The following is a 13,420-nucleotide window of genomic DNA, read 5'->3' on the forward strand; positions in this document are numbered from 1 at the left end:
CTACCGAGTATGCAGGAAGATGAGGAAAATGAAATTTACAAAGAAGCAAGGCTCCTCCTGTATGCCACCTATTATGTGTGTGTGTGTGCCAGATCATACTACCACCATTTGGCTTACCTGTGGAACTGACAAGACAGTACAACAATCCAGGAAGTCGACTGACAGTGTAGGCCTATTTACACATTATTCATGATCAAGTGTGTTTTATGAATAACTAAGCCAACATGCAGATGAGGAAAGATTGTAGTTACTTCTCTTGACTAGTTACTCACATGACTGTGTGATGATTGATGCTACTTGCATTTTTCCGCACAGTAAATCTGATACTGTTTTTTCTGGATGGATTTTGTCTGTTATAGTTGTAGCATAATTACATTACATGCATTGCAGACAGGCAGCAAATGCCAGAAACATAAGAAAGTTGATAATTCAATCTGGACAAACAACTTTATTTCTGGTAATGCATCTATACACTGTACATTCAGTCACTGTAGTATATAAGCATAGCTATTTTCAAACATAATCCTTTACTTTACAATATAGTCCGTGTCGTGAGAGAAGGGAAAGGGTGCAGTTGTAGGTGGTTGTGAAAAAATGAGGGAGGCAGGGAGATGAATAAGCAGAGCTTGTTCCATACTGTATATGTGGCATTAATAAATGGAAAGCTTACATTTACCTCTTACATAAAAATATTTCTAGAATTGTAAGGTTTATATAGTATTAGCAGCAGCACAGGGCTAAAGAGATACATGAGGATGATGGGAAAATTCTGCAAGGTAGCGTAGCCTGTGTGTGACCCTCAGGTCAATTTTTGATACTGAAGATACTGTTAAAAATATATATGAAATGGTGAAAAAAGTCATTCAATATAAAGACTCTACAGTAAAAAAACAAACAAACATGAAAGTAATTGGATTAACATGTTTATGTCAGGAATATTCTCTTACACACTGCATTAACTGTCAGTTAAAACACAAAGTCCAAATAAAAAAACAAAAAAACAGAACAGCTATTGTAAGAAAAGATTTCTTCTTGAAAAAGGAGACACCATGTACATATATTATACAATATTGTAAATGAAAAACATATTTACATTTGTAAATCCTTATTCAAATCGTCACACTGGCTAGTATTTGTCTAGTAATATGGACTGTTATTGCTGCTTTACTGTCCATTTAGCAAAAGTGATTCTCCTTTAAAAAACAAGTGTTAAACTGCTTTTTCTTTTTGCATTTGGGAGAAAAGAGCCAATGTCGGTGTTTTCTCCCCTTTTAGTAGAAAACCATGAGGAAAGTAAACTACAGAGAGGCCACAACTCTTTAAAAAACAACTACAAAAATGTACCAATTTTAGGTCTGTCAAAGTCAGACACTGATGCTCTCTGTAACATTGCAATGTTTAATAAGAAATGGGCATTAATTAACACAGCGCCCCCTGGATTATCCAGTCAACAAATAAGTTTTTATATACAAACTAAAAGAAAAAATTCACAGAAGTGGCTTTTCAAGATTTTCTGTAAAAAAAACTGATTCAACATGCATTTCAAAAGAAGAACAAAGCACTCATTTGAAAAATCCTTAAGTGTCAAGCTTTTGTTCAATTTTCTCTGTAAACTGTTTGCTGTTAGAAATACTGACAAAAACTGCCGAACCAGAGGCCTTTATTTTGAAAACCTGCCAACAGGAAACGGGTGAGTTGACAGTCGACCCACCACAGCAGCTTCATGGTCAGTGTTCCTACTCTGGAAACCTTTCGCCCACTTCAGGCACTTGAGGTTGTCCAGCATTTTCAACTTGATTCTATTTTTTCACTCTATTTTTTGCACATGTGAAATCCTGTGTGGTTTCATTACTGTCTAAATAAGAAAAATGATTTAAATTGCAAAACACAATAAAACCCTTACATATACAGTATCAATGCCCAATAACTGACTATATGTATGGCAAAAGTTCTTGATTTCATGCATAAAGAAAACATGAATTTCTATTGAAAAAAGTGAATATTACAAACAAGCAATAGAATATCTCCACAAAAACAACATCAACAACCAAACGAAAAATAGCATTAACACAATGTACATTCTGATTGCATTGTACCCACTGTGGAACTGGAGCTTCATAGCTTCTGATTTGATCCATAAACCATTATTAAACCAGGGTCAATTAATGAAGGATGTCATGAGTGAAATTTTGTATGTTCAATCTATATTGCATTATGTATAAATGTCTTTCATGTTCATTTTTATCTTTTCAATAATTACAAGGAAATGAGGGAGAATGTGAATCCAACAATCAACAAGCAAGCAAGCCTGTTTTTCTTTCTGTTTATTTACAATACTCTGCCTAAAGAAAACAGAACTACAGTATGTAATGGAGGCGCATATAACAACAAAATGCCTACTGGGTTTATATTGTAGCAGTGATGAGTACGATGTTGCTTTTAAAGTAAGATTGAAGACAATAGTGGGAGTACAATACATTATAACAGTATTTTGTTATGACAAAGTGCGATTCATTATTGTAAAGTTAAAAAACAATGTTTATTTATATTTACAAACCTTAATTTAATCAAAATGAACATCTTGTGGTTGTTGCTGAAGATGCCACACCCAGCCCTAAAGTCATACAGGATGTTTTGGATGTAAAAAGGAGGGAAGAAAACGTGCCTTTTTCACTGACCACACTCACAGCTCAAGGTTATCTTCACAAGATAAACCAGATTTCAGGAATATGACCCACATGATAGAAACAAATAAGTGATAGCTAGTGTCTGTGTATGTTTGTGCAGATCGTGTGAGATTGGGTGATGCAGGATATTGAGCATCTAAAGCAAGTGCTTGAACACAGTGCGTTAGTTTCCAAATTCCCAACATTGGGCTTAATCCAAAGAGGAAAAATACCAATCTTCCCACTGCTCAGTGACATCAAAATCAATGGGAGGAAAATAACATGACATTAAACATTCCCCATACTGGACTGCCATGGCTCCCTCTAAGAAAAACTAAAAACCACAGTGGCGCTGTGGAGATCATTTGTTGATTTGTTCTTTTTTTTTAATCATGAGCATCTTTTATATGTTCTAATAGTACAGAGAGACAAAGAAACCTCTTTTTTCATTACATATTGCTATGTAGTCTCTTAAATAGCTTATAACGTCTTCAAAATCCTCCATCTTCATCGTGGTGAGGGAAGGGGTCGAGAATTTTCGGGAATTGTGGGAAAGGTGTGAGCTCAGCACAGCCACACTGCTATAATGTCTCTTACCAGCTGTATAACTCTGATATAATACGCTTATCGTTTAGCTTTTATTATCATAAAAGTCTCTTCAAAGGTCACATGCCATTTCCCTTTCAGACAAAATACACACATGGTGTCTGCTTTAGTGACATATTTCCTTGGTGCATTCACAGACATCTTGCTGCCAGGATTGCTGTTTCCAGGAAAATGACAAAGCACTCACATGCCTGTTTGTGGGCTCGGATGAAGACACTGGTCCTCATTGCAAATCTGCATTTCTGCTCTGTCTCTACTCCAAGGGTGAGTTTCTTTTATTTAGATTTTCAATGGCAGCCATGGTGAACTTTGGTGCTTTTGTCCTACACGGGAGACATGGGCTGGTCAATGGGGTTTGGGGATGGCAGAGAGGGTGGTGAGGAGGGCGACAGGCTTAGTTCTCAACCTGTGTGTCCTTAGGTGCTGCTTCCGTGTCGCCATTGGATTTGGGCCACAATTGCTGCTGCAACTCCTTAACCACCCTCTCCAGGTGCTCCCTGGCCTCCCGCTCGTGCAGCAGGTCAGCTCGGAGCTGTTCGCGGTCAGCCTCAGCGTGCTGCAGCTTCATCTGGAGGTCCTCAATCTGGAAAATACACAGCAGGAACGAAATGAAATGTAATAATCCACCTACAGACCTACCTCTAAATGTGATGACACTTCAATTAAGTTTGTTTGTTTGATGTTTAAGAATATTCCTTTCACATTCCTGTTTACATGCTTTGGAATGAATAAACTTTGACTAAAACCTATGATTGACTGAAGATGCCCTTACATTTCATCTTTTCATCAGTCATCTTTGTATCTTGTGCATTTTATTCTAAAACCATGCATGGTTGATTGTTCTGTCATGTGTTAAAGTACACACCATAATCACATTTTTGCACAGCAAAAAATGCCTAGTTAGTAGCAGTAGTGAGTTAGTGGACCTTTGGTTTTTACTGAATGAAAGAGCTGTTGCTAAATCTTCTTACAACACAAAGGTTGCCAAGTGAGGAAATGTATAAACAGGACTGTTACACTTATGAACCACTTCATTGAGTTTGGCTCCTAATATTTGGCAGAAGCACCAGATGATAGCAAAGTTTTCAAATGAAGCTGGCTCTCTACATGAATGGTTCTACTGTCTAGGAAGGGAGATTCCCAACGCAACCTGCATATACCGTAAAGAAGCACAAGCATGCATATGCAAACACACACAACCTCACATACAGTGTGACAGGCATAATAACCGTTCCAGTCCCCCTTCAGTCTGAGCCCTACACCCACAGAGAACAACCCAACCTACACTGCAACGTCTTCTCCTAATGACATCTTTCTGAAAATGACTGCACACACACAGCTGGAGAGCATAACCTCCCTCTTGTTTTGACTAATCTGCATTTCCCATGATGCCTGAGGGAAGTCGACTTCTCTTCCTGTTTCCTCTCTGTGCAAGGAGGTCTTTGCACTTTGAGTTACACCCATTTATTTTTAACTGGGGAGCAGGAAATGAACATGTTTTTTCTTCTCTCTACTAACCTTGAGAGTTCTTGAGACACTGAAACACTGTGATTACTCTCTGTTGATAGGACAGTCTGGATTCCATAATCATGATAGTGTACAAGCACCCGAACACCCTATACAATATCAATACAATATACCACTATTTACTGGGATTAAGGTAGTTGGTCTTGTTTTCGCAATTACAATAGATGTGAAATCTTGATCTATTTAAATAACAATACAGATTTTTATTGTTTTTTTTCAGTGCTGTCTCCTCAGTTTTTCATACTTATAGTTATACATACGGTACATACATCAATGTTCTTGTACAAGCTACATGTAAGCTTACATGTACATGTAAGTGAACTAACCTGTGCAGAGTATTTAGCGCGCAGTCGTCCGGCCTCACAGCCTTTGTCGCACACCCTCAGCTGCCTGGCCTGCTCCAGCTCCCTCTTCAGACGGATCCGCGATTCATTTGCTTCCTTCATCTTCTTCTCGCTCTCAGCCCTCAGCCGCTCGATCTCCTTTCTCAGGTTGCGTTTTGCCTCGGTTGCCTCCCGGAGCTTCTCCTTCTTAGCCACCCTCAAGAACTCGAGCTCCTTGTAGAAGATAGGAGAAGACATTTATTGTTGAACTTCATGTTCATGTCATTGCCTTGGAGGTTATCGTCTCAGAACCATTGGTTTGTTTTATGAAAAAAATGTGGGCTCATAACTCCCAAACAATGAGGCACTAGATTAGACCACATTCATTTGAATGTTCCAACTAAGTAATTTAGATAAGTCAGGAGAAATATCAATTTATTTTCTGTTTCCCTAAAACAGTTTGACAGATATTTGTAGCCATATTATATATCATATATAATAATATATATTATTGAAATTGTAGGTCACAAAGAGTCAAGCTGCAGTGTGCCATGTAACGATTATCTTCTGCAGCTTTATATTTAGAGGCCAATGCAGCTGTAAACTTCATGATCCACAGTGCCTGTTAGATAGAGGGACACAGGAAAAGTGAAAGCCTTTTGTTTGATGGGTAAATCACGAGTTCTGTGAATGCCAAAATCTGAAACTTATCAAATCCACCGATCTGCCAGACATGCCCGCTTCATGCTGGTTGCGCTGAAGTGTAAAAGTGGGTTGGACTGTAATTTCTCTCTGTCAATCACTGTCAGTGATGCAAAGGGGGAAGTGAAAGAACATTAGAATCACAAAGAAGAGGAAAAAAAGAAGACAAAGGCTTACTGTTACAAGCCCCTCCCTTGTCCCCTAAACGTGTGTGATGTCATCCCCATTTAAATGATTTATCAAAATGAACTATTCTCTTATGTGCATAGACCCACACACTCCTACCCCTATGGGGGCAGATCTTCCACCTCAACTTCCAGTGTGCCAAACCTGTTCCTATGTATTTTGAGAAACATTGAGCGTCCCTTGGTGCATATGAAAGCATGCTGGACAAAGCTGTCACAATGCTGTTTTATGTAGTTTGTGAGGAGTCGCTGGTGATAAAAGTTTTCTCCCAACAGCAGTGACAGCAAGCTGAAGTGTCCATGGTAGTGTTTACATTGAGCCGAGTTGAGAGTTGGCTAATGTGTGGGCTGCCAGAAGTGAGGTTTCCTTCCTCTTGAACACTAAAAGACCAGCAGATTTTTCGTTGTGTGCGTGTGTGTGTGTAGTAACACACACAATGCCTTCTCATAGTAACCTATCAGTTGGGACAAACTGGCATCAAGTCTTGTTAGTCCCCAGAAAAGAGTGAGAAAACAATCACGTTAACCCCCTTTACTCTGCTCAGCACAGCATTTACACATACTCTCTTCAGGTGCTTACCAAACTCAACCATATCAGTTATATAACCAGCTTCAAACCGACCCACACACTTTCCTCTTCAATTAGGCCAGAATTTGTTAGTTTGTCATAATGTGGATCGGTGCTGTGAAAGTGGAATCGGCTTCCTTCGGTCAGGATGGTGTCTTAAATGTGATTTGGTTGTTGTTGATTGTTATTGTTTTGGTACACTGGTTTGTTTGTGTTTTATGTACAAATAGCAGTTCAACAGAAAATATTTTGCCAGCTTATTCAGTCAGATGAGTTGAAAACAATCAGTTTAATTAATATAATTAATTAATATGGCAGGGTGTGTGTCATTTTATTGGTAATTTCATTCATCTTCACTAAATAGATAATGTTAGGATTGGGACAAGCTGCATAAACACGCACCTTTAAATGTACCCAAGGTTTCTTCAAACCTAACATGATATGGATACAATCCAGACCCCAGATTCCTCTTAGACTTGAGTTGGACTCGGACACAGGTACGTGTGAGTGAAACAACTACCTGCTGAAGGCTGCGTTTGGCTTGCAGTGCAGATCCCAACTTCTCCTCCTGCTTCACCCTCATCTTGACAATCTCGTGCAGGAACTTCTCCTTTGACTCTTTGGAGTCGAGGCCACTGTCCAATGCCTGCCTCAGGCTCTCCAGCTCCAACTCCAGCCCTGATTCTGGAGGAGTCACAGGGGTCACAGTGGGAGCAGCTGCAGGGATGGCTCCCTCAGCCGACGTGATGGTGCAAACGAGCCCTTGGGTTACTGGTGAGCTCAGGTCTTTGGCTGAGCTGCTGGAAGAAGTGAATGATGGCGAAGACAGGGAGGACAGAGACGAAGTGACTGTTGGGAGATACCAGACGCAAAGGAGAGGGTTAGAGTTGCTGATGGCTTCAAATGTTCTAGCTCGAAAGCAATTGATAAAGTTCATAATGACAAGAATGAACTGATCTGACACAGGTCTCATCAGGGACAGTAAATCCCTAAAGACTGTTTTACTTTATTGACCTGAATAATGTACTTTGCTGATACTGATTTCTTATGCAACATAAAAATTGACAACTGGTTCTAAAATTGATAACACTGATGAACTGATGATTTTCTGCTTAATCTTAAACTTATTAACAAAATGCCAAATAACACAAAATGCAAGATCAAAAAAGGAATTTTGAAACAAAAATAACCTAAAATATTCTATGCATACCTATTATTGACACTTACATTCATCACGACTCTCCACTTCAATCTCAACCTCAGAGTCTTTGTCATCCTGCGGCAGCGGCTTGCTGGCAGCAGAGGATGGAGGACAGCGGCCCTCGGGTGCTAGCGATACGAGATCCCCGGTGGCTCTTCTCTTGTGTGGCCGAGCACTGGCGTTGGCACCCTCACCTGGGGGTTCGCCTCCGCTTGGGTGGGAGGTGCTGGGCACCGATGGGGACATGGGACCCACCTTCCCCAGGGGCAAGGGTGTGAGGGCAACATTGGGGGCCACAGCATTCTCCATGCTCTTGTAATTGTAGAAACTAGAGTTGAATAAAGAGAGGTGTTGGTGGACAGGACAGGATGATTTATCTCTATGTTTGTATTTAGTTATGAGCAGGCACATCATCTACCTCTGGCTATGTATTTTCCAAGTCACTACTCTTTACAGTAGCACACCCATTCATTTATGTCGCCTGCAAATGGCGTAATAACAGCTGTACCAAATGGAGGATTGTCCCTATGTTTACATGTACTACTGTACAACTTCAATTATACTGCTATTACGGCAATACATTTGATTTTGCAAACATCTTGTATACACCTTCATGCGATTGAACTTGACATAATGAAAACATTTGCTTCTAAGTCAATTTAGAAAGCAATACTTCCAAATACATTTCCTCAAGACACAGACTCACTTCATTCTGTGCTTATGCAATACTGTATATATACTTACAAAACAACAGAATCCTATTGATTCTGTTTATGCATACGGATCAATCACATTTTTGCCTTTAATGGTGGATACTGTGAACGTATTGACTGTCAGAATTATTGTTTGCTTTGGTTGCTCGATTGCTAAATGGCCTTTGGTGGACCTAGCTCATACTATGATTCGGTACTGCAGTATTTGTTTAACAACCAAAGATAAAGAAAGACCAAAAGCGCACAGTCTGGAATCGTAATGCTGGTTCTCATTTTAATTCATTGTCCACTATGATAGAAATCTGTCTTTGAACAAACTTAGTTTGACATGGAAAACATTTAGACATTCTACGATTGTCTAACCGTGAAGCTGACCCTGCTACTTCAGGGTTAAAACTGATTTGTGTGTGAGTAAACACAGCCAGAGATATATATTGTATGGTTCAATTTGATAAACATGTATGCCAGTCTGTGTAGAGAAGCATTAAAAGAGCTGTGAGCTATTTCTTCCCACTTTATGAGAAACTGGGCCAAATCATCCGTGATACAACACAGGCTACACTGACAGCCTCATGCCAAGTGGGTGCCCACAGTATGAGAGTTTATCAAATGTGTGTGAATGTGGGAGGTAGTGGTACAGTCCGATTTGACTTCTGTGACACCAACCCACGAGACAGCTAAGAGAGCATGCTGGGAACTCATCAGATCCAGCTAAACCAAATGGCTGTCATATCCACATATACGATCATTTCATCTAACAACTGTTCTTCATTTGTGTTCACCCGCTGAGTGTGATCCACTTTGATTGAAATTGCCATTTACTGTGGGGCTCACCTGTCTCTCAGCAGGGCCAAGGGGCGACTGGAGGGCTCCTTCTCCCCAGCAGAGAGGTGAGGGGACCACGGTCTGAAAGCAGACGGCCTCTGTCTGGGCTGGATGCAGTTAAGCCCCTGAAAAAAAGAATAAATCATCAACATTCATTCATGATATGACATGTTAAATGCAGTCACTCTTCAGCCACTTTGTAATTACACTACATAATCAAATAATGCTGCCAGTCAGGAATTACATGTTTGTCCACCTCTCCAAAAGTGAAGTAGTGCCTCGTTGTCCCTATATATATGATTACTAATGCTGAGATTGCAAAGACTAAGACACTGTTGCTGTCTCCACATTTGACAGGCCAGACTGGATGAAGCATCCTGTGGCCTTTAGTGATTCTGCCCAAGATATCTTGGAAATCATTCCCACAGTCTTTATTGAAAGCTGATCTTCATAAGAGGTTTGAATTATTATTTAGTTCTTATATAAAGTTACTTTCTCAAGCTTTGGTCCATATTGGTAAGTGAATATGAAGAGTCTAACATTACCACTCTGTTAGCACAGCTTGCCAAATCTAAAATTAACCACTCATCCAAAACCTTGGGTATAATCTTTCATGCCATCTCATATCGTGCATCATGCATCATCATCCCCTTGCTGAGTACAAACACCAACCTTATTGGAGAGGGACTGTAACCAGTCGTGCTGCTTTTCGTTGTCGGCCATTGGACATTGTGACAAGAAATCTTCGTACTTGGACTTTTTCATGGGGATTGGTTCAGACACCTACAAGAAAAAAAAATTGAGATCTTGTTGAATTTGGGTCAGAGGTAAATCAAAACTGATGCTTCATGTTGTGGAAACAAGCAGGTATGAACCCCGTATCTGTTTGAGAAGATTCCTTTCACTCAAGGTTTCACCTGCAAAATCTTCTTTGGAAATTTCCAAATTCCTGACCAACATTAAAATGCAATCAATGAATTTAGGGATAGGATATTTATCACTTTAAGTCAACTCAAGTTCAACATTTCCAAATGATCACTATGAATCATCAAGTCCATGCTTGATGTTTTCCCACATAACACAAAAGCAGCATGAATCACATTTTGCCCACTTGGCCGACTATAAAGGGTGCAATGATAAAATGTCAGTGAACTGAAAATGCACCCAACAGTGTCAGACTATGTGTGCGTGTGTGTGTGTGTGTTTGTGTGTGTTTGTGTCTGAACAAGGGAGTGCCAACAGCGGTATCTGATAATTGGAAGTGTGAGAGCGTTTAAATATAGGTGTGGTGTTTATTCTGTGTGTGTACGTGTGTGTTTGCTAAAGCTGGGCAAGGTGCTTCAGGGTTACTATGGTGTCACACACAGTACACACAGTTGACTTGTCACACACTTTTGTCTCTTCCACACACACACGCGCGCACACATTCACGCACACCTATATACTGCAGTTAGGTGTGTTTGCTCATAGGCAGCCAGGAGAAGAGGCAAGAGGTGACTAGGGCAGTGTGCATGTCTGTGTGAGAGAAAGAAAGAGAGTCTGTCACGCACAGACACACCCCTACAGACAGACAAGTAGGGGTTTGTTTCTCTTTCCCCGTCAGGCTGGCTCTGTGGCTAATATGACCTCAGTCTCTCCAAGCTGTGGCTGTCACTAGCTGCCGCACACACACACACCACACACACACACACACACACACACACCCACACCCACACCCACACACACACACACACAGAGAGACAGAGAGAGAGAGAGAGAGAGAGAGAGAGAGAGAGAGGGAGGACAGAAAGAAAGAGACAGACATAGAGGAAATGTTCAAGATAGCACTCAACAATGGACTCCAAAGCAGGTTGATCAGAAGATTGAAGAAAAAGGAGAAAATGTACTTCTAAAAGCTGGATTTTACTTTTGCTTACAAAACATTGTATGGCCCTGCAAATAGGACCATTCCAACGTTTTTGCATGTTTTGATTCATTTACTACAATGCTTTACATTACTGCTTAAAAGTTGATTTGGAACGCATTTCTACTCGCTGATTGCCTTTCATTTCACACAAGTGTCTTAATAATTTATAGACTTGTAAAATGAAAGGCCAGTGATCATTATTATCTGCTGTTAGCCAAGTTCACACGCCATAATCAGGTACCACAACACTGCTACTCAGTCACTGGTGTGGTTGGTAGGTTTGTGGGTTATCTAGTGATGAAGAGATGTGCCCTACTTATCTGGGCTAGAGGCTAGTGCAATTCAGCCCAGACGCACACACACTGTGCTGCCTCTGGGCGAAGTCTCCATGCCACGTGCCTGTCCCTGTCTCGTGGATTATCGTTTGCCAACACTGCGGAACTCCATCAGGTCGAGATCCGGCCCCGGTAATCTTGGATGGGCGAGAGCATCAGGGGTTCAACAATTGACAGCTGAGCTCATGAGAGTGAGCAGCAGGGGCTTTGGGGCAGAGATCTGCATGTGGAGATTACTGATCAGCCAGACAGATTCCCAGGCAAACAGACAAGTGAGGCAGGAATTCCTGATTTAAAAACAGGTTGTTTCTCAGCTTCACCCACAACAGTGGCTCCCAGTCATTGTCCTCCTTACCACTCCTTGTCCTTTAGTACATCTGGAATGCACCAACTATTGATCAAGTGAACACGCCAGAATACATTGTACACCTGAATACACTTTCAGTTATATAAAAGATGAAAACACAACATTTCCACTTTTGGGGATTTACCTGCTCTCAGAGAAGCTGAGAAAAGCAGGACGATGACAGGAGCATGATCTCATCAAAACAATACAAGTTGGATTGGAAGAGGTTAAATATCAATCTATGGGTCTGTGGCTAAGTGTGAAATCCTGTTCTAATACACACACATGCAAAGAGAGAGAGAACTCTTTTCTGAAAAGCCTCTGACTTACAACAGGCCTGTTGCAAATCATGGAACAAGGCAAACTTTAAAGACACACCAAAAATATCTTTGTGAGTGTGTATGTGCACAATGCCGCCCCTCTTTATGATGAGTGTGGATTAAACAGCATGGACAGGATGTCACACTTCTAAGATAACGTGTCCCCATGTGTTAGGCAGGCCTGGGCTCCACCATCAAGACTATCACCGCACACAGAGAACATCACTGCACATGTCTGTACAACAGCTGCACATTGGACTGTACTAGGAGCTAAAATATATAAATCCACTAAGATTTTAAAATATGTAGTGGTAAATGGTAAACAATTGTATTCCATGTTTAATCCTCATGCATGTTCCTCAAACATTACTGTTACACTGATGATCGTCTGCTGCTGGGCTTATGGCTTCAGGGGAAGGGCCATGTGTAGAGTTTGGGGCAGCCAGTCATAGAGGAGAGAAACTGATAATAGAAATGTTCACTTTGACTGGCATTACAACAGAAATAAATCATCAGAAAGAAAGTGAGTACAGAGCTACAGCTATAAGGCAGGACTGACGAACACACACTCCTGAATGGTAATGACTTTTTTGTCAAAAATAACTAATTATAACCAGGTGGCCACTTCCAAACTCTTTTTTGTTTTTTGTTGTTGAGTGATCAACACACAGGTGCAAAAAGGTTGTCAACCTGTTTCCCAACACAAATCCATGTCCTCATCTTGAATAACTTAAAACCATTTGCCTAGTATTAGAAATATACTTTTACGACTGACATTGGAATACCCCCAGCATGGAAAAATCAATGGGGAAGCAGATGCGGGAATAATAAGGCTCATATCAGCTGCCCCATGCAGGAGTGCATTTGTGAGCACGTGTTTGAGTGTGGATGGGTGTGGTGGTAACAGTTGAAGACTGTCTGTGCCTTTTGAAACCTTCAAGGTTGCAAAACACGTCCTCTGTCTGCAGGTTTCAGACCACAGTCAGGAAGAGCTGCTTTCAACAATGTGTACATGTCTTTATTTGGTAGAGACTAAATCTTTCCTCATTGAGGAAATAAAACAGACCCGTTGCCGTCCACAAACCCCGCTTGGAACCGCTGTTATAAAAACCCTTATTGAATGTGCGAAATGTTCCAAATCAGCAGCAACTTTTTTGAAAGAGTCGATAAATCATTTATCTGATGTTGCTTTTTCAT

The 13,420-nt window shown here is 40.7% G+C and overlaps 1 protein-coding gene across 1 annotated transcript in view; it reads right to left on the reverse strand.

The window, feature by feature from the left end:
- Nucleotides 1-428: 428 nt before the first annotated feature.
- The window catches only part of skia (v-ski avian sarcoma viral oncogene homolog a), a 71,697-nt gene continuing 58,705 nt past the window's right edge, over nucleotides 429-13,420 (reverse strand). The window contains exons 2-7 of the mRNA XM_076167172.1: nucleotides 9,989-10,099; nucleotides 9,326-9,441; nucleotides 7,805-8,106; nucleotides 7,098-7,426; nucleotides 5,126-5,356; nucleotides 429-3,855 (exon numbers count right to left, since the gene is read on the reverse strand). Of these exons, the coding sequence (XP_076023287.1) occupies nucleotides 3,667-3,855; nucleotides 5,126-5,356; nucleotides 7,098-7,426; nucleotides 7,805-8,106; nucleotides 9,326-9,441; nucleotides 9,989-10,099 (1,278 nt within the window). The 3' untranslated portion in view covers nucleotides 429-3,666. The remainder of the gene's footprint in view (nucleotides 3,856-5,125; nucleotides 5,357-7,097; nucleotides 7,427-7,804; nucleotides 8,107-9,325; nucleotides 9,442-9,988; nucleotides 10,100-13,420) is intronic.

Source organism: Genypterus blacodes, unplaced genomic scaffold (assembly GCF_046128005.1).
Source record: "Genypterus blacodes isolate CSIRO-AG114 ecotype Tasmania unplaced genomic scaffold, CSIRO-AGI_Gbla_v1 ptg000156l_1, whole genome shotgun sequence".
Lineage (NCBI taxonomy): Eukaryota > Metazoa > Chordata > Actinopteri > Ophidiiformes > Ophidiidae > Genypterus > Genypterus blacodes.